General features: G+C 40.4%; 1 protein-coding gene across 1 annotated transcript in view; it reads right to left on the reverse strand.

Moving 5' to 3' along the window:
* Positions 1-23,746, reverse strand: part of GLDC (glycine decarboxylase) — a 48,704-nt gene extending 24,958 nt beyond the window's left edge. Inside the window, exons 1-5 of the mRNA XM_015828479.1 lie at positions 23,429-23,746; positions 22,091-22,169; positions 6,894-7,029; positions 2,279-2,443; positions 1,347-1,424 (exon numbers count right to left, since the gene is read on the reverse strand). Coding sequence (XP_015683965.1) covers positions 1,347-1,424; positions 2,279-2,443; positions 6,894-7,029; positions 22,091-22,169; positions 23,429-23,746 — 776 coding nt within the window. The remainder of the gene's footprint in view (positions 1-1,346; positions 1,425-2,278; positions 2,444-6,893; positions 7,030-22,090; positions 22,170-23,428) is intronic.
* Between the last annotated feature and the right edge of the window lie 954 nt (positions 23,747-24,700).

Consider the following 24,700-nt stretch of genomic DNA (forward strand, 5'->3'; position numbering starts at 1 on the left):
GCCAGTCCTGCAAGCTGGAATAACCAAGTCTTGAGGGCGCGGCGAAAGGAAGGGAGATCAGGGATAACCCTGATCTCTGGGGGCAGTTCATTCCAGAGGGTGGGAGCTCCCACAGAGAAGGCCCTCCCCCTTGGGGTCGCCAGCCGGCACTGTCTGGCTGACGGCACCCTGAGGAGACCCACTCTATGGGAGCGTACCCACTCTATGGGAGCGTCCTCGAGTTACGACTGCAATTGAGCTCCAAATTTCTGTTGCTAAGTGAGACAGTTATTGAGTGAGTTTGGCCCCATTTTACGACATTGCTTGCCCCAGTTGTTAAGTGAATCACTGTTAGTAACACGGTTGTTAAGTGAATCTGGCTTCCCTATTGCCTTTGTTTGTCAGAAGGCCCAAAAGGCGAATCACATAATCCCGGGACGCTGCAACTGTGGTAAATATGAGTCAGTTGGCAAGCGTCTGAATTTCGATCACATGACCATGGGGATGCTGCAGGAGCTGTAAGTGTGAAAAATGGTCATAAATCACTTTTTTCAGTGCCGTTGTAACTTCAAACATGTAATGAAATGTTGTAAGTCAAGGACTGCCTGTACTCTAAACTTCATTGCAGTCTTAGTGATGTGTAGCACTCACATTCCGTAGGAAGAGATACAACAAGCATTCTTATCTCTCAGTATTTGTGATTTTTATACTCTACATATATTAAGAAAAGATCTTTATGTGCTGTGGGCACTGCCCATACTGCCATACACACAAAAGTACTCTGGGAGGTAACAGCAAGATTATTACACAATGTATAATTTTTATATACTGTATGTATATGAATGAATGCATTAAAAGGATTGCTTATATAACTTCTGATTTTATATTATAGCGAGGAAAATAGCAAGTTATAAAGAGGGTTTTTGTTTTTTTAACAGTTGCCTTCCCCCTGGGATCCTCTTTTGGTCCAGTGTAAATTAGAGTTGTGGTGTTCAAGAGTTCTCTAGCGTGTTGACATGGACAATGCAATTTCTTTCTGTGTGTGTATTTAATAATAAAAATGGTACATTACCATCCGGCGTTCTCCAACAAATTCCTTGCAATGGCTGGAGGGACTGAGCAGTTGTAATAACCCATGCCAATATAAGATCTCCAGATTTTATTCTTGCTGGCAATATTGTATAAAGTTTCAAGAANTTAAATGCAGAATTAAAGGTCAACTTGATCGCTTTCAACAGAAACTGTTTCAAGTAAAGCAATAGCCATGTTTCATATTTAGTCAAATTTATTAAGGCAGACTATGTTATGAAAGAACTGCAAGCAGATTGCCCATTTAATTTTTTTTAAAGATCTAAATCAAACTTTACTTTGCTCTGGTCTGCACCACAGCTATCGTCTGAGGATGGCATCTGATGTCGACATAAAACTTATTTCGCTTATTATGCCTGTTGGAAGGAGAAAACAATAAAATTACTTCAGATATAGGTCATATAAAGTTCACTATAAACTGGTAAGTTTCCATTGCTTATATTATACAAACAAAAACTTTCTTGTTTTTAATTGGCTTTGACATCTCCTGATGTAAAATTCAAATTTGTATTCCCAGGAACTTTGGAAAAGGAAACAAGCCCACAATTTAGCAAAGTCCACAAGCAGGAAATGACTACGAAGTAAATCATGATTTTCTTATTAATTCTGAGTGGATGACTTAAATTCCTGGCTATAACAGAGGTAATGAACTGTGCTAACCAAACAGAATATTGTGTTCCTATATTTCTGAATAACAGATGTTGGGAATGGAAGGAGCTGAGGAAAAAAAGTTACCTCCTACATTATTTGCTCAGAAATATGGCTTTCCCCAAATTGATCAATGGCCACTCTGCAAATATTACATTTTCCTTTGGTGTTTCTCCCTCATATTATCATTTAGATCAAGGGTATGCAAGCTTGTCAACTTTAAGACCTGTGAATTTCAACTCCCAGAATTCCTTAGTCAACATGGGGAATTCATGGGATTTGAAGTCTACAGGTCTTAAAGTTGCCAAGATTGGACACCCCTGATTTTAGAATATGGGCCTATGGGCTGTTTTCAGTCTCTTCCATATAATTAAGTATTTGAGGATGTTTGCAGCCAAAATGGCAGCCAGGATGCTGTGATCAAAGCTTCACCTGTTTTTATGTGCGTCTTGACTTTTGTTTTTTGGCAACCTTGTGCCTTGTGGATAACCTTGCCCACAACACTAAAGTTCTGAGGAATTTTACGCTCTCCAAAAGCAGTCTTGTGATCTGAGGTTATTACCTGTGACACAACTGCATGGCTTCTGCTGCCGCTGTTCCTTCATCCAGCAAAGAGGCATTAGCCACATCCATCCTGGTGAGATCACACACCATTGTCTGGTAGTTCAACAAGCTCTCCAGCCTGCCCTGGGAGACTTCTGGCTGATAAGGGGTATACTGAGTCACCCTATTAAAAGCAACACATTTTCTTCATTAAGGTTTTCCCCACTCAAAGAATATTATAGACCCATACAGGTAGTCCTCGGCCTATGACCACAACTGAGCTCAAAATGTCCATTACTAAGCAAGACTGCTGTTGAGTAAGTTTTGCTCCATATTACAAACTTTCTTGCCACTGTTGTTAAGTGACGGACTGCAATTGTTAAGTTAGTAACATAGTTGTTAAGTGAATCTGGATTTCCTGTTGACTTCGCTTGTCAGAACATTGCAAAGTGTGGTCATATGATCCCAGGACACTGCAACTGTCATAAATACATGCCAGTTACCAAGCATACAAATTTTGATTGTGTGACCACAGGGATACTGCAACAGTCGTGAGTGTGAAAAATGATCATAAGTCACTTTTTTGAGTGGCATTGCAACTTCAAATGTTCACTAAACAAATTGTTTTAAGTCAAGGACTACCTGTATTTCTAGTATTACCTAGTAGTCACTCTCAAAGGCATGGAGAAATGTTTAACATCATTTGACAAAACCGGTTGTTACAAATATAATGTCAAAGAAGTGCCAACAGAAAGTACACATGAGGCTTAACAATTCTAATAATTATGTTCCTGAACAGAACTTCTGAATCTGGCATTTAAAAACAAACAAAACAAAACATTATAGTTGGTTTGATCTATTTCCAATATAGAGAGATTACTTTTGAATAGGTTTACCCATTTGATTTTTTTTACTGCTTGAGACATTGTCTTGTTAAAAAAAAAGTCCTGTTAATCTGGTTTGCTGACTAGGAATTGACGACAAAACTTTAGGAAGTTGCCATAGTTGGAAAACACAACACTGGGCTTTGAGAGAGCCAGTGTGGTATAGTGGCTAAGGCATAAGGTTAGAAAGGAAGACTGTGAATTCTAATCCTGTCTTAGTCACAAAGCCAAATGGGTGACATTGTGCCAGTTACCCTTTCTCAGCCCTAGGAAGCAGGCAGTGGCAAACCACTTCTGAAAAACCATGCTAAGAAAACAGCAGGGGCTTCTCCAGGCAGTTGCCAAAAGTCAACAGTGACTCTAAAAGGCACAAATGTTCGCGCATGCGCGCATGGACACACACAGACATGGCTTTGACCGGGGAAAGCCAAATTCATAGGTATTCTCAATCACGTAAGCTCACAAGGTGACTTCAGGTCAAGTGTTCTTTATTAGCCCAAGAGCATAGAATTGTCATTGTGAGGATAAATTAAGGGCCTTGAGGAAGAAAGATACATAACATTAAAAATATCAACTTTGCATATAAAAAAACCAATGCATTATATAGCTTAAATTACTGTTGATCGATTTACTAGCCCTTACTACAATAGCAGGAGAGTAGTAAAAGATCCTGATTTATTTATTCAAAACTTTTTATTTTTATTTCCCTTGAAAGCACATAGGCGTACAAAACATAGAAGGTATCGGTTATGTTTGGATACTATTGGAGTACTAATTCAGAATCCTTATTGACACTGAGGTTGTAATGATTTCATGTTAAAGTATATTAAATTTAAAAAAGACATTGAAAGTAGTATAGAGAAGCCCTGTGCATAAAACACAGTAGGTAATACAGTTGTGTATAGGACTGTATCTGTTAGGAACCCTGTAAATCAGATGAAATTGTGAAGGATCAGGCATGGACATTGCTGCTTTAAGATATTCTTCACATGCATGCCCCCCAAATGAATCAAATCACATGTTCCCCTTTGAATCTGGATCTCTGCCTTGCCCTGATTAAGATAGACTTAAACTAATTATCCAAGATCTGAGAGTAAAAATTAACTCTCCTAATGACACTTCAATTTAAATATGTCGAACTATTTCTTAACCATTTTCCCATGAAATATTACTGCACAGACCACTATTATTTACTGCAGAACTGATAAAAATTGTGCAGTGTAAGTAAATTAAATACAGCATAGGAAAAATACTCTGGAAGCAATAATGATGAAAAGTAAACTGGGTTCTTAGAGTTAAGTCTAGACTGATAGTGAGTCCCTCAAGAAGCCAAACATACTTTCAATTCTTTGCCCATTCATTTATGTTCATGTCACATCACTTACTAAATTAGCTCAGTTTCTAGGGCAACCCAGTCTGAAGTCATTCAGAAACCCAGGCACAACTAGGTTGCACAGTCTAACACAGCCCCATAACATTATGCCACTAACAATTGATTGTAGGTTATTGAGCCACACTATTTTTGTTTTTAGAATACGCTTTTCCTGTTCTTTTCACTGTACATAAATAAAAACAGCTTGAAATAACTTAAAGAACACATATAACCTTGCATTTTTTAACAACACAACTGTAGTAATATGGTATTATAAGAGGAAATCTATTTTCATTAAAAAAAATGCCTATGAACAGCCAATGGCTGTCCTTTATTTTCTGTTATCTTTCTTCTAAGTATAATTCTTTCACGCTACTGAGTTTCATGTGAATTTCATTGTTCAGCAACCAAAACAGGACATCCTGCAGGATTATTGCTTATGTTAACTGGGCCTCCAGTACACTAAAGGCAAAGATTTAAAATGGGAGGAGTGTCCTAAAATGGGAGAACCTTGTAAGAAATAGGTCAGAATCTTGCATGCATTCAAGCTGGCAGCGAGACTAGTGGGCCTTTTTTGTGACTTAGGATGCCAATGATTGTAAACTCTTGTTTCTTATTATGAGTATATAACCTATGTTGTACCAACAAACACCTTTAAAAACAAAAGCTGAATGAACTTGTTTTGAAAATTATAATGGCAAATTACAAGAGCCAATCTTAATGGGAATTATTTGTAGATCCTAATATTTGGGGTAATGCCATTTTCAGAAACAATTATGAGAATAAAACCAATAATGGAGAATAGAATGTGCCTACAAATGGGATATCTGATGTAACTCTTCCATATATCTTCTAAAAAGAAAATATGCTTATTTGCTTAAAACCATGACCTTTATAGTCAGATCTGTACAAATAAAATAAATGAATCAATCATCAAAAGCTGATAAAATCTCTGACTGGCTGACAGCTGTATTAGTTCCTCCCTCTCCCTAATACGCTTGGCAAAAAGGAGGAGGATTATGTGGAAGAGTTACACCTTTGTTTGTCTGAAACCTATCATGAGCTCCTGGGCTGTGCACAGAGACACCTTTGTCACTTAATAGTGCACAGGAACCCCCACATTAACAATATTTTAATATACCAAACTCTCAGAGTCATATTTGCACCTTCTTCCAAGAAGCTCAATATTGCCACAGCTTCTGCCAGCTGACTAATTGGAGCATGCAAACACTGACATTCCAGTGTGCCCAACTGCCCCCCCTTCCCTACAGGCCTTGCTGCTTTTGTTTTGTGGCAAGAAAAAATATGTTCAAGGGGCAAAACCATCCCTTGTAGCCACCAAGGGAATGGCGCCTTGTCTTTAAGAAGAAGGGAGGGAGACAAGAGGTGGGGTGAGCTTCTTCAGGATCTGTGATGGCTGCTTTTTGGGTCTGGAAAGAATTATGGAACATATCACAGCAGGCTTTCTTCCCAGGCAGAGCAGAGATAGGGCACGGGCAGATCACCCTTCTGGTTTGGGAAACAAATAATGTACAGGTAGTCCTCGAGTTACGACTGCAATTGAGCTCCAAATTTCTGTTGCTAAGTGAGACAGTTATTGAGTGAGTTTGGCCCCATTTTACGACATTGCTTGCCCCAGTTGTTAAGTGAATCACTGTTAGTAACACGGTTGTTAAGTGAATCTGGCTTCCCTATTGCCTTTGCTTGTCAGAAGGCCCAAAAGGCGAATCACATAATCCCGGGACGCTGCAACTGTGGTAAATATGAGTCAGTTGGCAAGCGTCTGAATTTCGATCACATGACCATGGGGATGCTGCAGGAGCTGTAAGTGTGAAAAATGGTCATAAATCACTTTTTTCAGTGCCGTTGTAACTTCAAACATGTAATGAACTGTTGTAAGTCAAGGACTGCCTGTACTCTAAACTTCATTGCAGTCTTAGTGATGTGTAGCACTCACATTCCATAGGAAGAGATACAACAAGCATTCTTATCTCTCAGTATTTGTGATTTTTATACTCTACATATATTAAGAAAAGATCTTTATGTGCTGTGGGCACTGCCCATACTGCCATACACACAAAAGTACTCTGGGAGGTAACAGCAAGATTATTACACAATGTATAATTTTTATATACTGTATGTATATGAATGAATGCATTAAAAGGATTGCTTATATAACTTCTGATTTTATATTATAGCGAGGAAAATAGCAAGTTATAAAGAGGGTTTTTGTTTTTTTAACAGTTGCCTTCCCCCTGGGATCCTCTTTTGGTCCAGTGTAAATTAGAGTTGTGGTGTTCAAAAGTTCTCTAGCGTGTTGACATGGACAATGCAATTTCTTTCTGTGTGTGTATTTAATAATAAAAATGGTACATTACCATCCGGCGTTCTCCAACAAATTCCTTGCAATGGCTGGAGGGACTGAGCAGTTGTAATAACCCATGCCAATATAAGATCTCCAGATTTTATTCTTGCTGGCAATATTGTATAAAGTTTCAAGAATTTCATTTTCACCTAGAAAGAAATGTGTAGAAAATATTGTGTGAAGATTTGAATAAAGGTTAAACATGTCAAGTCTTTTGCACCATTTAGCCTAGTGAAAATATACATGAAAGTAGTCAGCAACACGACTTGACTGCCTGTCCTCCAGTTTCATTTTAACTGTCTGCTTATTTTGCCTATTTTTCATATTGAAATGCATAGAAATGCAGCGAATAACTGTGTGATTATTCACAATTATAACTTACACAAAGCTTTTCAGCTACATTTATTCTTTTATGGTGAGTAATGTAACAACATGGTTTTCAAGGTCAAAAATGTAGTTAAAATATTTAACTCCACTTTTAAAGGAGCTATATTTATTTTATCTGCATTGTTACATAAATCACGTTGTTTCCTTACACCAATAAAAAGCAAACCAACTATTTTATCTCACTTGAGATGTACAGTATAAGGAAGTTCTTTCATTTCACACTGCTTCTTTTTCTCAACCCTATTTGACATAAATCATATATGTGTAATGCCCTTTCCTCCTATTTTCTCTCACAGCAAGAATCCTGGGTGGCACCTTAGCACGAGTGACAATAACTGGTCCAAAGTCACCTCATAAACGTGCTGGTTGAATTAGAATTTAGCTGCCCCTCAATAACACAGGTTACAATATCAAAATCTTAACAAGTGTTTCAGCACATCCCCACAGCTTTAAGAAAACTGTGATTTGGAGAAAAAAATACTTTATTGATGGAACTTGTTTTTGACTTTGCACAAAGCCCTTCTATGGATATTCCCCCCCCCCATCCCTGCTCTTCATCAGTTTTTGATATATTTTAATGTCAGATCCATTTCTGGTCTTTTCCAAAGGGGTTAGTGAAGATACCATTCAAGCAGAAGTGCTAAACCATGGTTGCCTTTGATTTAGACCCCAGTTCACTTCAGTTGTCTCCAGCAAAGAATTCAAATGCTCTTGCCTTTCCTGTTTCTTCTTGACCCTCCTTTAAATTACTTGCAGAACAGGCACTGCTTGCTGTTTAAATGTTCACGTTCAAACAAACTTGCTACATTTTCCTTTTTGATATGAATGAACGGGCCACTTGTAAACCATTTGACCATTGATTGAAGTTGCTTTGTTCCCATTCTTGGGTGTTTGTTGGGATTCATGACTATTTATGGCTTCAAAGTGATAATTTGTATTTCTATCTAAGTTGGTTGCCATTTCCCTCTGCAATAGGGCTCTCCAAACTTTCAATTTTTGCAGACTGGGGGGGGGGGGGAGAGGGGATGTTCCGCACAAGCTGCGGGCGCGCATGCTTGCACATGCAGCTCCATTTACGCAAGCGACAGGCGCACAATTTACACATAGGAAACTTGTACTAGCCAAAGATGGAAATAAATATATTGATATAGCACTGAGGAAATAGAGGAAATCCTATGCTCATTTAGTTTAAAGACAGACCCTTCCTTTGTATACAGTCCAAAGGGAATCCTATCAATCTGTGATGAGGGATGTGGAAGGAACAGATAGCCATGGGGAGGAAAAAAATTAATTAATGGAAACATTCAATGGTTTAAATTCTTGGAAGTGAGGTCCTCCTCGTACAAGCATTTTGAATGTGAGTGGTGGTGGTCATTTTCCCAAACGTGCCAGGATTTATCTATCTTGATTGGCAGGATCGATCTAACTTATCAATAGCTTGCCACTGTGATGACTCCCCCGGACGCTTCCTCAGATATCTCTCCAGATGTCAGCTTGAAGGAAGATCAACCAGTTCCAGGCACATCTGGAGGGGAAATGATAGCTCCAAGCAGCTGTTTGAGAGGGATTTGGCTTAAGCACAGGTGCAGCAAGACAGCCCTGGGGCTTGAGGTGGGAAAGTGTGCAGTGGGAAAGTGTGCAGCTGCACCTGATCAGTAAGGAGGAAGAGGAACTGTCTTCTGCACCTCATGCAAAAACAGATAGGGCAGAGAAAAGGCAGGAGTAGAGAAGGTCAGCCAGATTACTCATGTGGAGAAAGCCTCGCCCTTATTGATCAGCTGCACCAGAAACTGGCTATTTAGCACAGCAGCACAACTGACAGATGGAAGCAATGCTGGGAACAACATGTTCATTTCCTAGGTGTGTGTTTTCTGGTTGTTGTGATTCTTGCCTTGCTTTAGATCAGGCATGTCAAACTGCCGGCCCATGGGCCAGATGCATCATACTGAAACCGCGCCCACCCGATTGCCAGCAATGAGGAAAAAGTCACAATACGTCGCGTGATGTCATGTGACATCACAAGTTTGACATGCCTGCTTTAGATGGACACTGTGCCTTGACTTGGATCATGTCTTGTGAACTCTGGACTTTTCTTGTCTTATGAACCCTCTTGTATTGTGGTTTTAATTTTGCCTTGTGGACTCACTGGCCATTATTCTGTGGACTAGCATTGGTCTGCTTGTGGCTGGACTTAATTGGAACAGTTCTGGGCTTTTGGTGAAGGGAATTGCGGGGGAATATTAATAAACCCACTAAACCACAGTTATGTGTGTGTGTGTCTGAGTGGGACAGCATAGCCACCAATACAAATTTCAAGGATTAAACTACAGGAAGAAATCCACATAATTCAAAGACTGCATCTGTTTTATGACAGATGTGGTTAGATAACTGACTTTTTTTAAAAAAACAGTGAGCAGAAAATTTATTTGAAACGATGATGGAGGCCTGATTTCAAAAACACATATTTGCAAACAGTGACACAAACAAGAATAACTGAACGGAGATGTGTAAATGGCTGTATAATGGGAACTATATAAATAATTGAGTTCGATATGTTGGTCAAAGTAGTAAAAACCACCGCCAATGCATCATTAAGTCTGTTCTGGAAGAATGATTTATAAGTACTTTGATATGCTTGCATTTGGAATCTTTATCCTAAGTGTTTTCTTGCGGTGGTCATTTTGGACTCTCCTGTACCTTTCTGTACTACTGGACTCGCATTAATAATCCATTAGTCCGGTACCAGTGTTACAGTTCCAGGCTGTTACTTAATTATTTCTATCTTAAGATAACGATTACACAATCAGTTACTCCTACTTTTGAGCTAATAAGTTAATACAATTTTATGCCTTCAGAGTTTTGTGCTCTGTCTCATCAGCTTTAATCAGCTCAGCCAATAGCAGACGACTTGTCGATTTGTGGTTGAAAATGGAGCACATCAACCTACCAGCCAAAATTAACATTTTTGGGGGGGGGGGGCTTATTATATTTTAACTTTTTGCTTCAAAAGAAAAAGGTGAATTGAATCCTGAGGCAGAGCAGTATAAGACTCTTGTAGTAAAATCAGTTCCAGATAATTTTTTGAATGGCACTCGAATTCCAGATGCCTATTAAACACTGTTTTACAGGAAAAAAACTTTTGCCAGAAAACAGGTAGCCTAGACTAAAGTACAAAACATTTTTAAATTACTTTGTAGACAACATTTATCATACCATAGAGCAGATATTGGCCTTTGATTGTGCATCAACTTGGAGGAAGCCGTAAACAGTGTGCTGAATGAACTGAGAACTTGAAATCCAAGAAGACAGTAAACACTTTTAAGAAGGGGTTTGGCAATAAGCCACCTGACTCAGCCTACTTCTCCTAATTTTCTAGGGCAGCAGTTAAAACGAAACATACTACAGCAAGCCCACTTTGCTGGGAATAGTTAGCTAATCATTCAGCAACTTCAGCTGGCAATTCCTTTCGCTGAATACACGCCTGTTCTGACCTTGCTTATTTTTCCTAGCAGAAGGAATTGCATAACATGATCATAAGCAATAATCTTCGTGTCGAAGAACAAAGTTCATTGATCTTTTGGCACTGCTCTATCAGAATTAGAAGTAAGAGGAAGGTAAAAAAAAAAAACCGAGTACTGCACATTCAGTCCAATGTTAACTTTTAGAAACAAGGTGTTACTTTTCCCTGGAAAGATGCCCCCATTTCTCATAAGAACTTAAGTAGTTTTAAACATATTATGATTACTGTTCATTTTCTGTATATTATATCCATGTGTCGGCAGTCCATAATTACTTTTTTTTTTTTGCAAAGGCAGAATTATTAAATATTAACAACATTTATTTTTACTCTACATCCCATACATGTTGAAAATATTTCTAATGACTTCATGGAAAAGACTAACTGGATTACAGGCAGTCCTTGGCTTACAATGGCAATTTCTGTCGCTAAATAATGCATTTGAAAAATGTGTGACTGCTTTGCTTAATGATGGCAATCCCCTGCAATCCCAGTTGCCATTGTTAACCGAATCCCTCGGTCATTAAGCAAGGCAACTTCCTGCTGGCTTCCCAAAACCAAACTTAGTAAAGAAGCTGGAAGGAAGCTGCAAGTTCCAGGCAGGCAGGCAGGCAGATAAGTGGCTGCTGCCAGGTGGGGGAGAGACTGATGGGTGTGTGGCAGTGGTTGGTGAAGGTGTGTGAGAGACATGGCATGGGTCATGGAAGCTATGTGAGGATTTGGACGAGGGGATAGATGGGAAACTCATCAAATTTGCAGACGACACCAAGCTGACAGGAATAGCCAACACTCCAGAAGACAGGCTTAGGATACAGGAGGAGCTGGACAGACTTGAACACTGGGCGCTATTTAACAAAATGAAATTCAATGGTGAAAAAAGTAAGTTTCTACATTTAGACAAGAAAAACCAAATGCACAGATATAGTATAGGGGGTACCTTGCTCAAAAGTAGTAACTGTGAGAGGGACCTCAGAGTCCTAGTGGACAATCACCTAAATATGAGCCAGCAGTGTGCTGCAGCTGCCAAAAAGGCCAACACAGTGCTGGGCTGCATTAACAGAGGGATAGAATCAAGATCACGTGAAGTGTTAATACCACTTTACAATGCCTTGGTAAGGCCACACTTGGAATACTGCATCCAGTTTTGGTCACCACGATGTAAAAAAGATGTTGAGACTCTAGAAAGAGTACAGAGAAGAGCAACAAAGATGATTAGGGGACTGGAGGCTAAAGCATATAAGGAACGGTTGCTGGAATTGGGTATGTCTAGTTTAATGAAGAGAAGGACGAGGGGGGACATGATAGCAGTGTTCCAATATCTCAGGGGCTGCCACAAAGAAGAGGGAGTCAAGCTATTTTCTAAGGCACCTGAAGGCAGGAGAAGAAGCAACGGATGGAAACTAACCAAAGAGAGAAGCAACCTAGAACTAAGGAGCAACTTCCTGACAGTTAGAACAATTAGCCAGTGGAACAACCTGCCTCCAGAAGCGGTGAATGCTCCAACACTGGAAGTTTTTAAGAAGAGACTGGTCTGAAATGGTATAGGGTTTCCTGCCCGAGCAGGGGGTTGGACTAGATGACCTCCAAGGTCCCTTCCAACTTTTTTATTATTATTATTATTATTATTATTATTATTATTATTATTATTTGCAAGGGACATGGTGCAGGTATGGAGGGTATGTGAAGGTGCAAATGTAGATTGGTGAGGGAATGTGCAAAAGATGCAATGAGGGCCAGGGAAGTTGGGCAGGGATGCAGAAGTGGCTAATGCAGTGCAAGTGTAGAGGGGCTTAAGGAAGGTGTATGGTGGAGGAGATTCACCCCAATGACTTGCGATCTTCCCTGCCAAGCTTCCTTATTGACAACCTGAGGAAGCTGGCTGGGAAGGTGGCAAATGGCAATCACATGATCATGGCATGCTGCAGCTGGTCATAAGTGTGAAGCAGTTGCTAAGTTCCCACATTGCGGTCACATGACCGCTGGGGTTCTGGGACATCTGGAATGGTTGTAACTACGATTTGTTCAGCCACTGTCGTAACTTCAAACAGTTGCTGAATGAATGGTCGTAGGTCGAGGACTACCTGTAGAATTTCTCCCTTTGGGTCCTCGTGTGTAGCTTGGATGAATAAAGTATTATAGACATGAAAGCTTACATTTAATCCATGAAGGCAAATGATACAGACAACAGTCCAGCCCAATCATTCAGTATGCACGATTCCCATGCAATCTTCAAAGAAAGCTGGAATCTGGTGATTAGCTTTGCTAAAGTTGCATAAGCATTCAACAGAAGTGAATGCTCTGAATCTACAACTCTTGGTGTAACAGACATGAGTCCATTAATATACAAAAACGTGGTGAAAGTGTATCCTGGTCACTCTCAACTATTTTGCAATGCATAATTCTCATCAGTCTGACCCAAGGATATCTGGACGTACTACATGTTCAGTAACATAATCCACAAGATGGAGGTACTGTTTTGTAAATGTGTGAATGTAGTAACATATCTATATTCATAAATACTAAATCTCTATGCTGAAAGGCATATAAAGTAGCAGACCACATATTCTTCTTTTCAATTCCATCCCCTCCTGTGATTTGGAATACTAGAAAATTCTGGTTTATATATTTAAGATGCCAAAGTATCCTCCATCCTAGGAAATGTATTATCAAAGATGTACAATTTCTATAACACACTGGTTTTGATTCCACTGCTTCATTAGAGAATTCCCTAGAAAAACTCCCAACTCTCTCCTTCAAGATATAGGAGGATCTCTAAGGAGACCACCTCCACGTTACATACAAAATGTGATTTTCATACTACTAACCCATTAATCCAGTTGAAATTAATGTACTCTGAAAGTTAGAAATAAATTAATGAAACAAAAAATGGTCAATGATCCATAATGGATAACCTCAGCGTTAGCTTCATTATATATTACGTGAAAGAAACTGATCTAGGTAATGTTTAGTGGTATTAATTCAATCCAAGACCATTTAATTCTGACAGTCATTTCAATGTAGTGGTTAAAGGCACTAGGATACTCTGTATTCTAGTCTTGCCTTAAGCACAAAAGCAGCTAGGCAACTGGGCAAATTTTTCTATGTTAGTGATAGGAAATGGGCAATGGCAAACCAGTTTTGAAAAATCTTGCCAAAAAAACTGCCGGGACTCAATGAATCAAGATAGACTCAAAGGTACATGTGTGCGCCCTCTCACACCTACACAAACAAGCATTAACTCACAGAGGTTAAAATACAAGTTGGACCACTCCATTTATATTAAGCTTTATCAAATAATAAGCCAATAAATAACAAGCTGGGAACAAAATAATGCCGAGACACAGATGGCAAAAGTCCTCATTGGGACATATCTAGATAGAGTTCACCTTCTAAAACTATTTCATTTCAGATGTAGCAACAGGAAGGGCACATCTTGAACAGGAAAAAATAAAGAAACAGAAAAAAAATCTGAAAAGTGAAAAGATTTTCACAACTTAAAACATTTTAACAAGAAATGACTGCTTTGCATTTGTAGTCTGGAATGTGCAGCCTTTAGAACTCTTTAATTATTAAATAAATTTCAGAACTTGCAAAGCAATTTAGGTATCAGCACCCAAGAAAAACAACTTAAGAAGTTCTGGTGATATCTCAGCCAGTGCTGAAGACTGTTGGACAGAAATAGTGACAAGACAGGACCTGCTGAATGGATTACGGGTAGTCCTTGACTTACAACAGTTCATTTAGTGACCATTCAAAGTTACAATGGCACTAAAAAAAGTGACTTGAGACTGTTTTTCACACTTACAACCACTGCAGCATCCCCATGGTCACATGATCAAAATTCAGATTCACTTAACAACCTTGTTACTAACTTAACAACTGCAGTGATTCACTTAACAACTGTGGCAAGAAAATGGGGCAAAACTCACATAACAAATGTTTCACTTAACAACATAAATTTTGGGCCCAATTGTGGTCATAAGTAGAGGACTACCTGTATGTGAATATTTTGCCCATAACACAAAACCTCCCAATTTTAGTGCACCTTGGACAGAACAACTGATAGCAGAGGACTTGTAATTTGTGATCCAAAACTCCTAGACTGCACTATCTTGCCCACTCAACAGTTTTTGGTTTACTATATTTTAATGTATTGCTTCAAAAAAAAGAAAAAGATTCAGTGAATCTGGGTTGAAGCAGTATAATACTGATTTAGCAAAACCATTTCCGGATAATTTTTGGGATCGATTTAATACTGTGTTTCCCCAAAAGTAAGCCCTACCCCCAAAATAAGCCCTAGTTTTGGGGTGAGCCTCATGCCTAAAAATCAAGCTAGGACAGGGATGTGGGGGGGTGGACCTGCCCCACGCGTCCCCCAGTCTGCATTTCGCCAACAGAGGCCTTCTGGAAAGGCCTCTGCAGTTGAGAATTGAGCTACAGATTCAATCCATAACTTGGTTCTCGGCTGCAGAGGCCTTTCCGGAACGCCTCTGATGGCGAAATGCAGACCAGGGGGGCACCACGCGCGTCAGTCCGGAGCTCCATTCTCAACTGCACAGACATTTCCTTTGGCCACAGAAAAAGTGGTCTGGTTGGGCTGGGCTGTTGGTGCTGCTGCTGGTGCTGCTGCTGTTGGTGCCTCTTTTGGAGGCAAAAAAAAATAAGACTGGGTCTTATTTTCGTGGAAACAAGGTAGGAACTTCAAGTGAAGTTTTATAATATCTTTGTTGGTGATATTTATCATATCATAGAGCAGACATTGGCCTTTATGTCTCAACTTGGAGAAAGCTATAAACAATGTACTGAATCCAAAGGAGTGTAAACACTTATTATGAAATACTTGGCCATTAGCCACCTGACTCAGTCCATTTCTTCCCACAGTGAAGACAAAATGTACTATAGTAAACCCGCTACTCTGGAAATAGTTAAGTATTCATTCAGAAACCCCTCAGCTAGGAATTCTTTTTGATTGATACATGCCTGTTTGGGCCTTGACTGTTTTTCTGAGCTGAAGGAATTGCATAACACGATTACAGGCAATGATCTTAACTTTGCTCATTGATCTTTGGCACTGCTCTGGCCCAGTTGAAAATGAGAGAGAGAAAAGAGAATACAACCACGATTCAGCCCCAAATTTCTGTTCCTAAGCAAGGTAGTTGGTTAAATGAATTTCACCCCATTTTACAAATTTTTTTGCCATGGTTGTTAAATGAATCGCTGTAGTTGTTAATTTAGTAACACAGTTGTTAAATGAATCTGGCTTCCCCATTGACTCTGCTTGTCAGAAGTTCACAAAATGTGATCACGTGATTCTGGGGACACGGCAAATGTCATAAATACATGCCAGTTGCCAAGTGTCCAAATTTTGATCACGTGACCTGGCGATGCTGCAACGGTCGTAAGTGTGAAAAACGGTCATAGTTCATTTTTTCAGTGGTGTTGTAACTTTGAACAGTTACTAACTGAATGGTCATAAGTCGAGGACTACCTGTACTGCACATTCAGGCTAATGTTAACTTTTAGGCGTCTTCAGAAACTAGGTATTACTTTTCTTTGAAGAAATGGCTGTATCTCTCCAGAGCCTGTATAGTTTTAGAAGCACATTATCATTGCCAGTCAGTTTCTAAATATAATAATCAAGTATCAGCAGGCTGATATTGTTAAATTGTTAAATGTTGACAAAATTTATTTTTACGATACATCTCATATACACTGGAGATATTTCATAACAATTCATAGGAAAATAAATATATTGTACAGGTACCCCTTAGCTTACGTTCACTTGTTCAATGACCATTTGAATTTCCAACTGTGCTGAATGAAGGGGACGTACAATGAGTCCTCCGAGTTCTGACCATCACAATATCCCTGACATCATGTGACTGTGATTTCTGGTATTCCTTGCTGGCTTCCCATAAGCAAGTCAATGGAGAAGTTAGCAGGATGTTGGAAGTCACGGTCATGTGAAGTCCTCATTTAATAGCCTGCATGTGTCAGGCATGAACAATCATATCCACACATGTAAACTGTAATTAGCCATTCTATTGTTCAAACCTATAACACAGGAATCTTCTCAGACTGGCAGTTTGCACCTGGGCTAGACTTGATTAGGTTCAACAACATTGGGGGAAGGGGGTCAGATATTGCCCTCTTGTGCCACCATAGAGATTCTAGGCTAATTCCCTGCTTGATTCCTCCCCTCTGGTTTAGCCAGTCTCTTTCCAACCACAATATCCTCACTTAATCACAGCAACAGGGATTGCCATAACTGGGGTCACTAAGTGGCATGGTCATTGTGCTTTACTATCCGTTGCTTAGCAATAGCAGTTCTGGCCCCAACTGCTGTTGGTAACCGAGGACTCCCTGTAATTAACTGAATTATAATTTCTCCTTTTGGGTGCTACCATGCAGCTCAGATGAATAAAGTATTATAGACATGAAATCCACTATTCAGCTTCCAAGAAAACAAGTAATATGACCACAGTCCAGCCCAATTACTCAGTAGGCATGGTTCCTATGCAACTTTCAAGGAAAGTTGGAAGCTGCTGACCAGCTTTGTCGAAGACACAGAAGCAGACACAGAAGCATTCAACAGAATGGGCAAGTGGTTGTGGTATCCCCAGTTGTTGTAGGCCACTCTGCGGCCTCGGAGGTGGTTTTTGCTGGATCCCCATTGATTGCGGAGCCCTCAGCGGTTGCTATATGTTCGGAGGCGGTGGCCAGCCCCACTGCTGCTGCTGTACTCCCAGGGGTTGCAGACTTCCTGGTGGCTGCATCACCCCCAGTTGTTACAAGGCCCCCATCTGCTGCTGCACATTCGGGGACTGTGGCCACCCTCAGTTCAGTTGCTGCATTGCCAGCAACTGCTGGCTTCCCATCTGGGGAGGCTGCGACATCCTCCATTGCTGTATGGGCCCCAGGCTGGGTGCTGGTAAGCGTGTCGATCCAGGGTTTGGCTGGCTTGGGCTCTTATCTCATCGGCGGTGATCAAGGCTCTTGGAGGGGCGACAACTGGAGCTGTCTCTCCCTGCGGGGCTGGAGGCCATGGTTGGTGGCTTCGAGTACGGGGAAGCTGCTTGACCTGCACAGGTGGGACTGGGGCTTCCTCTTGGCATGAGTTGGTGGCTGCCTCGCTGATCATCATGATCGCTCGCATATGGGGAACGGGAGGGTTGTTCTCCACTTCTCATTTCTAGCTCCTCAAATCTTTCCACCAACTTCTCTACTGATTGATTATGGGCTGCGGACAGGTACTTCCACTCACCCGAGTCCTCAGCAGTAGTCGATTTCGTGGTTCTCCACTGGTCCGGGGAATGCAACATGCGGGAAGCCTCTCTTTGCAACTCGACCTCGTCCGCCTTCGAAGCACTTGATTGTGGCAAGGCTGTCTCAAGGTGTCTAGAGTCTCCACTGGGTAAGGTCCATTCCGATGACCAGATCAGCTGTCCTCACGGCTTGGGTCTTGCTCCCAACTGAGAGGCTTGAAAAAGTTCCTTCTCCACCGGCGCGCTGGCTTGCGCTCTCCCCTCTGAGGTAGCAGCCACTCCCGGGATGCTGTTTCAGGCACTCCTTCCTTCTCCATGCTGAGATCTTCCCGGAATCTTAGTCGGTCTATCCCTCAGTTCTAGGGACAGCGACTGGGGCTTGGGACCCCAAGATAGTTAGGTAAAAATTGGAGTTTTTGGCTTAATGTCATGGTTCCGACAGATGAATCTCTTCAAAAAAAACTTCAAAGCATTGTTTTCCTTAAAGAATCTTTTATTCGAGAAACAAAGTATTGGCACTACATAGTTGAAGCCAAAAACTGAATTCCCCTCCCCTGGCACAAAGTAACAAAGCACAATTTCCTCCTCTAATTAATAGTCATAATCACATTCCCCAATTAACTTGAAGCACGAGCTTTCTCCCCAGCTCTCCAGCCCGCCAAAACTCCATCAACTCTGGGCCCAATGACCTTGGGTTCCCACGGCTGAGTTATTATTGTTATGACTAGCTGGACTCTCATCCACATTCCCCCTCCCAGCATCAACGAACTCTAAAAGTAATAGAGAAAAAATGGCTACATTCCCATCTGTTGTTAAAGCAAGAGCATCTGATATTAGCAGTGTTGACACTTTCATCCTAGGAAAAGTGCTACAAAAACAAGCAATTTCTGTAACACAACAGTGTTGATTCTATTGCCTCATCAAAAAGGGTTGCCTACCCAATTTCTCTTTCATATCATAGGATCCCTGATGAGACAATCACCTGTTACAGAAGGTAGTTAATTCATAGAACTGACTAGTTGACCGAGACGAAATACATGAACTCTGAAAGTTGCAAAAAAATGAAGCAAGAAATCTCCCCTAACAGATAATCTCACCATTAGCTTCATTTTATATAATGCCAAAGAAACTGCATTATGTTTGGTGTTACTAATTTGATATAGACTCATTTAACCTTAGCCTGTAGAGGCTAAAATGCAGGTTGGTCCTCTCTATCTATATTAAGCATTATAGACGACTCATGCCTGGGACGAAATAATGCTGCAACATAGAGATGAAAAAGTCCCTTTGGGGTAATATTGAGATCCAGTAGATTTAAATAACTGCTGATTGTGCGTTTCAGTTGAAGAAGAAGAAAATGTGCAACATAAACAGAAAGACCAGAACTGGAACTAAAAAGTGAGAGATTTTCACAACTTAAAATATATTTTTTAAAAGAAGTGATGGTTGTGCTTCATTTATACTCTGGAAATGCACATATTTAGTTATTCAGCATATTTAGTTACTAGTCAAATACCGATAGAACAGAATATTTGTAATTCAGAGTTGAACCGTGGGGTCCTTGATCTACAGCTCTACAGATCTACCAAGCTCAGAGAGCATCAAGGATTCCCTTGCAAATTAGGTTAGATATCAACAGCTTAACAAGGTTAACTTAGCAGGTACCAATGGTACCTCAGGGGATCAAAGATTGTTGGCTAATAATATGGAAGTCTAGCTTAGTACTGAAAGAAATTTGAGTTTAAAGATGGTTTAGAAATATTATAAATATATAAAATGCATCTCGTCTTCTTGATGGCCACACCCATGTTATATTAAGCCATACATTACTTACCATGAAACATTATACTCCTCCTTGACTTCCTTAGCTAGTAGCCGAAGCAAAGCAAGCTATATTATTTCTTCCCATTTTTTTTTGAAGTAACATAAAATCTGGGAAATATTACTTGCTCCACGCCTTACTAGACATGCATCCCGCCATTTGATAGAAATGGCTATATTTTATGCTAGGAAGGTGTATCCAAATAGCCTCAAAATTATATAGTTTGAGACACACTATTATATAGTTTGAGACACACTATTCCTGTATCTGGTATATCTGTATCTGTATGCTACTGTATCTGGTCAGCATAAATCCATTTGATCACAAGCTGGCAACCACATTTTCCGATTACTTTTATTATTATTTGTATCTCTTTGCTACCATCTAGTAGAGGTTTGGATTTCTGCAACCTCAATATGGAAGATCTAACACTGCAGGTATTTATCTGGGTTAATTAAATTATGTTTCTCTTGAACGTCATTTAGCTATATTCCTTAAAATATCAACACTCTGATTTCCCTGAGGTTGAAGATTCCAAATATTCTTTCAGACAGAGATTATTGATTATTCAGTCACAAAAAGAAAGGTAGCTTATTAAGAAAATGAAAAAAACTACATTGGCATAAAGATGCAAATAAACAAAGAAATACAGTATTTTTTTATTTTATCACACTGGGATTCTTTGCCTTGTGTTTCCCTTTTGATTTTATCACCTCCCTGGCTCTTTCATACTGGCTGCAGCTTCTGTTCTATGATGTCATCAAAAGGAACCAGATTGAACTAGCCAGGAACTTGACAAAAGCTGCAGGGCCTAAAGTTTATCCTCAAATTGCTGATGAGCCACATCAAAAGTAGAGCAAGAGGCTGAAAATCCCTTGTATGTTACATACCAAAATATTAACAAAAATAAACAACCAGCAAGTTATATACTGCCTGAAATACAGTACTCTTCTGGGTAACTAAAAGCCACAATACAATTATACTTATTGTGTACAACTTCGGTTGATCAGCCTATGCCATAAGTGTCAGGAAGAAATCTTTATTAAGAGAACATTTTCACATTATGCATCGGGGGGGGGGGCTCTTTACAAATAGGAGTTAATATTGTTTTCCAACTGCCTCTTTCTCTTCCTCTCCCCATAGAAATTACTTTATGTATAAATTGATTCCATTCCAATCAAAAGTATTCTAATTGTTTTTTTTAAAAAGTGTTCTATACTCAGTGAAGGAAGATGTTCTGAAATATACCATAACTTAAATGATATTTTTGGAATGGTTTGTGGACAGCCAAAAGATAAGGATTCCATCAAGTTCAACTTAACTTTTAGTGGTTGTAGAAAAACAATATTATAGTTTTCTCTCTAACTTTACAAAAGGGATTTGTAACTATATAGAAAGGGTTTGCAACATTCTTTTTCTCATTTCCCAGACTAAACTACAATTTTGTGATTTCCTGGCTATGTTCTTATCTAAGTAATAATTGGATAGGACACAGCTAGTTTTTGTGGTTAAACGTTGCTAGCATGTCACATTTGCAATAACACTAGAAAGAGATACACCAGAACATAAAATTTGGATTAAGATATTCAAATCCAAACTCCTAAAACAGCCAGTGTCTTTTGTGTCTTTTTAAACATATATTTAAAATATTACCTTTCTATTTGACAATCTTGAATGCATATGACAATGAACCTATACCTAAAGCCCTAGAAGTGATTCAAATAACAGTACTGTACAAGGAAAGTTAATACATTTCAGAAATGTACTTCTGAAATACTTAACCCACCCATGGCTACATTATAGTTCTTTGGTAGTTTCTTTTAAATCTGTTTTAAAAGCTCTCATTTTTTACTTTGAAAGACCTCTTCTTCTGCTTTCTTAAATAAAACAATAGGTTAGAAGCAATAAATATTACCATGATACTGTGTTTAGATATAATTATAAGAAGTTAACACTGAAGGCTAACATAGTGCCTTTGTGTATTCATATTGGAAGATCTGAAATGCCAGTCAGATCTTGCTATGAACATAAAACTGCATTTGGTACAGATGAGAAAATGTAATTTCCCCATAAACTTCATTGGTTAATTACTGTAGATTACAAGCAAGGTGGAAACAGATTTTAATTTGGATTGTTACAGTACCCATCTGGTTGCTAACAGCCAACACCAATGTGATGGCACCTAACCATAATAACAATTGCATGAAAAGGACACTTACATATATGGTCATCCATCTTCAGAGGCCGTTGCAAGCGGATATTAGCAGGAATTGTTCTATTGATCAGCTCATCAACGGTCTAAAAATATAAGGGATACATCAAAGCATGATAAGAATCACCAGCCAGTTTAGTCCTCCACTTCTTGTAAGATTCTTAGTCAAAGAGGCTAAAGTGAGGCGTGGCAAGGGACTGTACAAGAGGTTTCAGAAATGTTCCCTAAACCGCTCACTAACCAAAAGGGATTTTTGTGAAATTCACCTTCTTCCTCCATCCCTTTTGAATGGAGATCAGTTGATGTGACCTGGTAGAAAACGACGAACGGATGCGATGATGATGATGATGATGATGTGGGGAGAGGGAGGCAAAGACAAAGCAAATAGGCGCTATTAAAGGGGAATGTTAGAGAAACTATGGGGGGAGGGAGGGAAGGAAGGAAAGGAGAAAGAGAGAAAGCGAAAGAATGCGAGAGAAAGAAAGAAGGAAGGAAAGAAAGAATGCGAAAGAAAAAGAAAGAAAGAAAGAAAGAATGCGAGAGAAAGAAAGAAGGAAAGAAGGAAAGAAAGGAAGGAAGGAAGGAAGGAAGAAAGGAAGAAAGAAAGAATGCGAAAGAAAGAAAGAATGTGAAAGAAAGAAAGAAAGAAAGAATGCGAGAGAAAGAAAGAAGGAAAGAAGGAAAGAAGGAAAGAAAGAAAGAAAGGAAGGAAGGAAGGAAGAAAGGAAGAAAGAAAGAATGCGAAAGAAAGAAAGGAAGGAAGAAAGAAAGAAAGAATGCGAAAGAAAGAAAGAAAGAAAGAATGCGAGAGAAAGAAAGAAGGAAAGAAGGAAAGAAGGAAAGAAAGAAAGAAAGGAAGGAAGGAAGGAAGAAAGGAAGAAAGAAAGAATGCGAAAGAAAGAAAGGAAGGAAGAAAGAAAGAAAGAATGCGAAAGAAAGAAAGAAAGAAAGAATGCGAAAGAAAGAAAGAAAGAATGCGAGAGAAAGAAAGAAGGAAAGAAGGAAAGAAGGAAAGGAAGGAAGGAAGGAAGAAAGGAAGAAAGAAAGAAAGAAAGAAAGAATGCGAAAGAAAGAAAGAATGCGAAAGAAAGAAAGAAAGGAAGAAAGAAAGAATGCGAAAGAAAGAAAGAATGCGAAAGAAAGAAAGAAAGAAAGAATGCGAGAGAAAGAAAGAAGGAAAGAAGGAAAGGAAGGAAGGAAGGAAGGAAGGAAGAAAGGAAGAAAGAAAGAATGCGAAAGAAAGAAAGGAAGGAAGGAAGGAAGGAAGGAAGAAAGGAAGAAAGAAAGAAAGAAAGAAAGAAAGAAAGAAAGAAAGAAAGAAAGAGCCCCGGTGGAGCTTCCTCACCGACAGACCGACGGTCTGCAGCATCTCTTGCTTCTCTTTGTCCCCTGGACCGATGTGTCGCTCGGAAAAGTCATCGTGCCTGCCCAGGAGTTTCTCGATGTGCCTGGCAGAGGTGGCGGCCACGGCGGTGGCGGCTCTCGCTCCGGGGTTGCTGCTGCTGCTGCTGCTGCCGCTGCTTCTCACCCAAGCCAGTCTGAGCTGCTCCCGGCGTCCCCATCGGCCTGGCGGCTTCTTGCCTCCCCAGGCGCTGCCACGGTGCCCGTGCAGATTGGCCCCCCGACCCACCAGCCTCCCCCACCACTGGACGCAAGACTGCATGATGCCTAGAAGCCGACGGACCCCCCAATTCGCCCGGGCAAAGTTAGTTTGCGCCTGGAAGACGGCAGCCGGCAACTCTTTCCTCCGAGGCCCCCCGACCCTATTATAGCCCCCCGAGCCCGGTCGTCAGCCGAAGGGGGAGGGCCTTTTGGCCCCGCCCCGCCCTGCCTCAGATCTCCCCGCCGAAGCCACCTGCCGAGAGGCTGCCCCCTCGCCAGCCAATGCGCGCTCCTCCCACGGCTGGATTGGACAGGACAGGACAGAACAAACGAGGCGAAACTGGCTCTCAGCCAGGTCCTCGCAGTCAGGCGTTATCGCAGTTGTCTCTCCGGAGTGAAAAGAGAGACGATGACAGAGAACGTAAGAAATGTTCTCCTCTTTTTCTCCTTTTATTTTCTATTCTCCCCCTCTCCCCCCCCCTATTTTTCCTCCTGCCCTAATTTTTTGTTTCAGTGTTTGCCACACAAGGGTCACACTTGTTGCTGAAGAAATACTCCTTAGTATCTCATTCTGCCAATGGCAAATCTCCGTAGCTTCCTCCCCGTGGTACGAGGATAACCCAACACCTAGTTTTGGAAGGTGAATCCAGATGTCTCCACAAGTCTCTCTTGCCCACCGGCCACAGCTGTGCCACTGGGAGGGCTGAAATGTTCTGCAAAAGACGTTATCTTCCAACTCAGTAAGTTGAAAGTGACATAGAGTGCCATGAATGCCATGAATCAGGGGAGTTGATTGGTTTCTCATGACTCTCGTAGCCTTGCTCTCTGCCCTGTTTCTACCTTCTTCTCCTGACTTCCTCCTACTGTGTCTGTTTCCCCTTTGGGGCATCTATGTGTACATCATCTGTTGATTCCTCTCAACATCAAAAACAAAAACAAGAAAAGATGCAATGAATATTGCATAGAAAAGGGAAGAAGAAACTCACACAATGCTAAATCACTTCCTGCCCCTTCT

This window comes from Protobothrops mucrosquamatus, unplaced genomic scaffold (assembly GCF_001527695.2).
Source record: "Protobothrops mucrosquamatus isolate PMUCROS unplaced genomic scaffold, P.Mucros_1.0 scaffold_225, whole genome shotgun sequence".
NCBI classification, from domain to species: Eukaryota; Metazoa; Chordata; class Lepidosauria; order Squamata; family Viperidae; genus Protobothrops; species Protobothrops mucrosquamatus.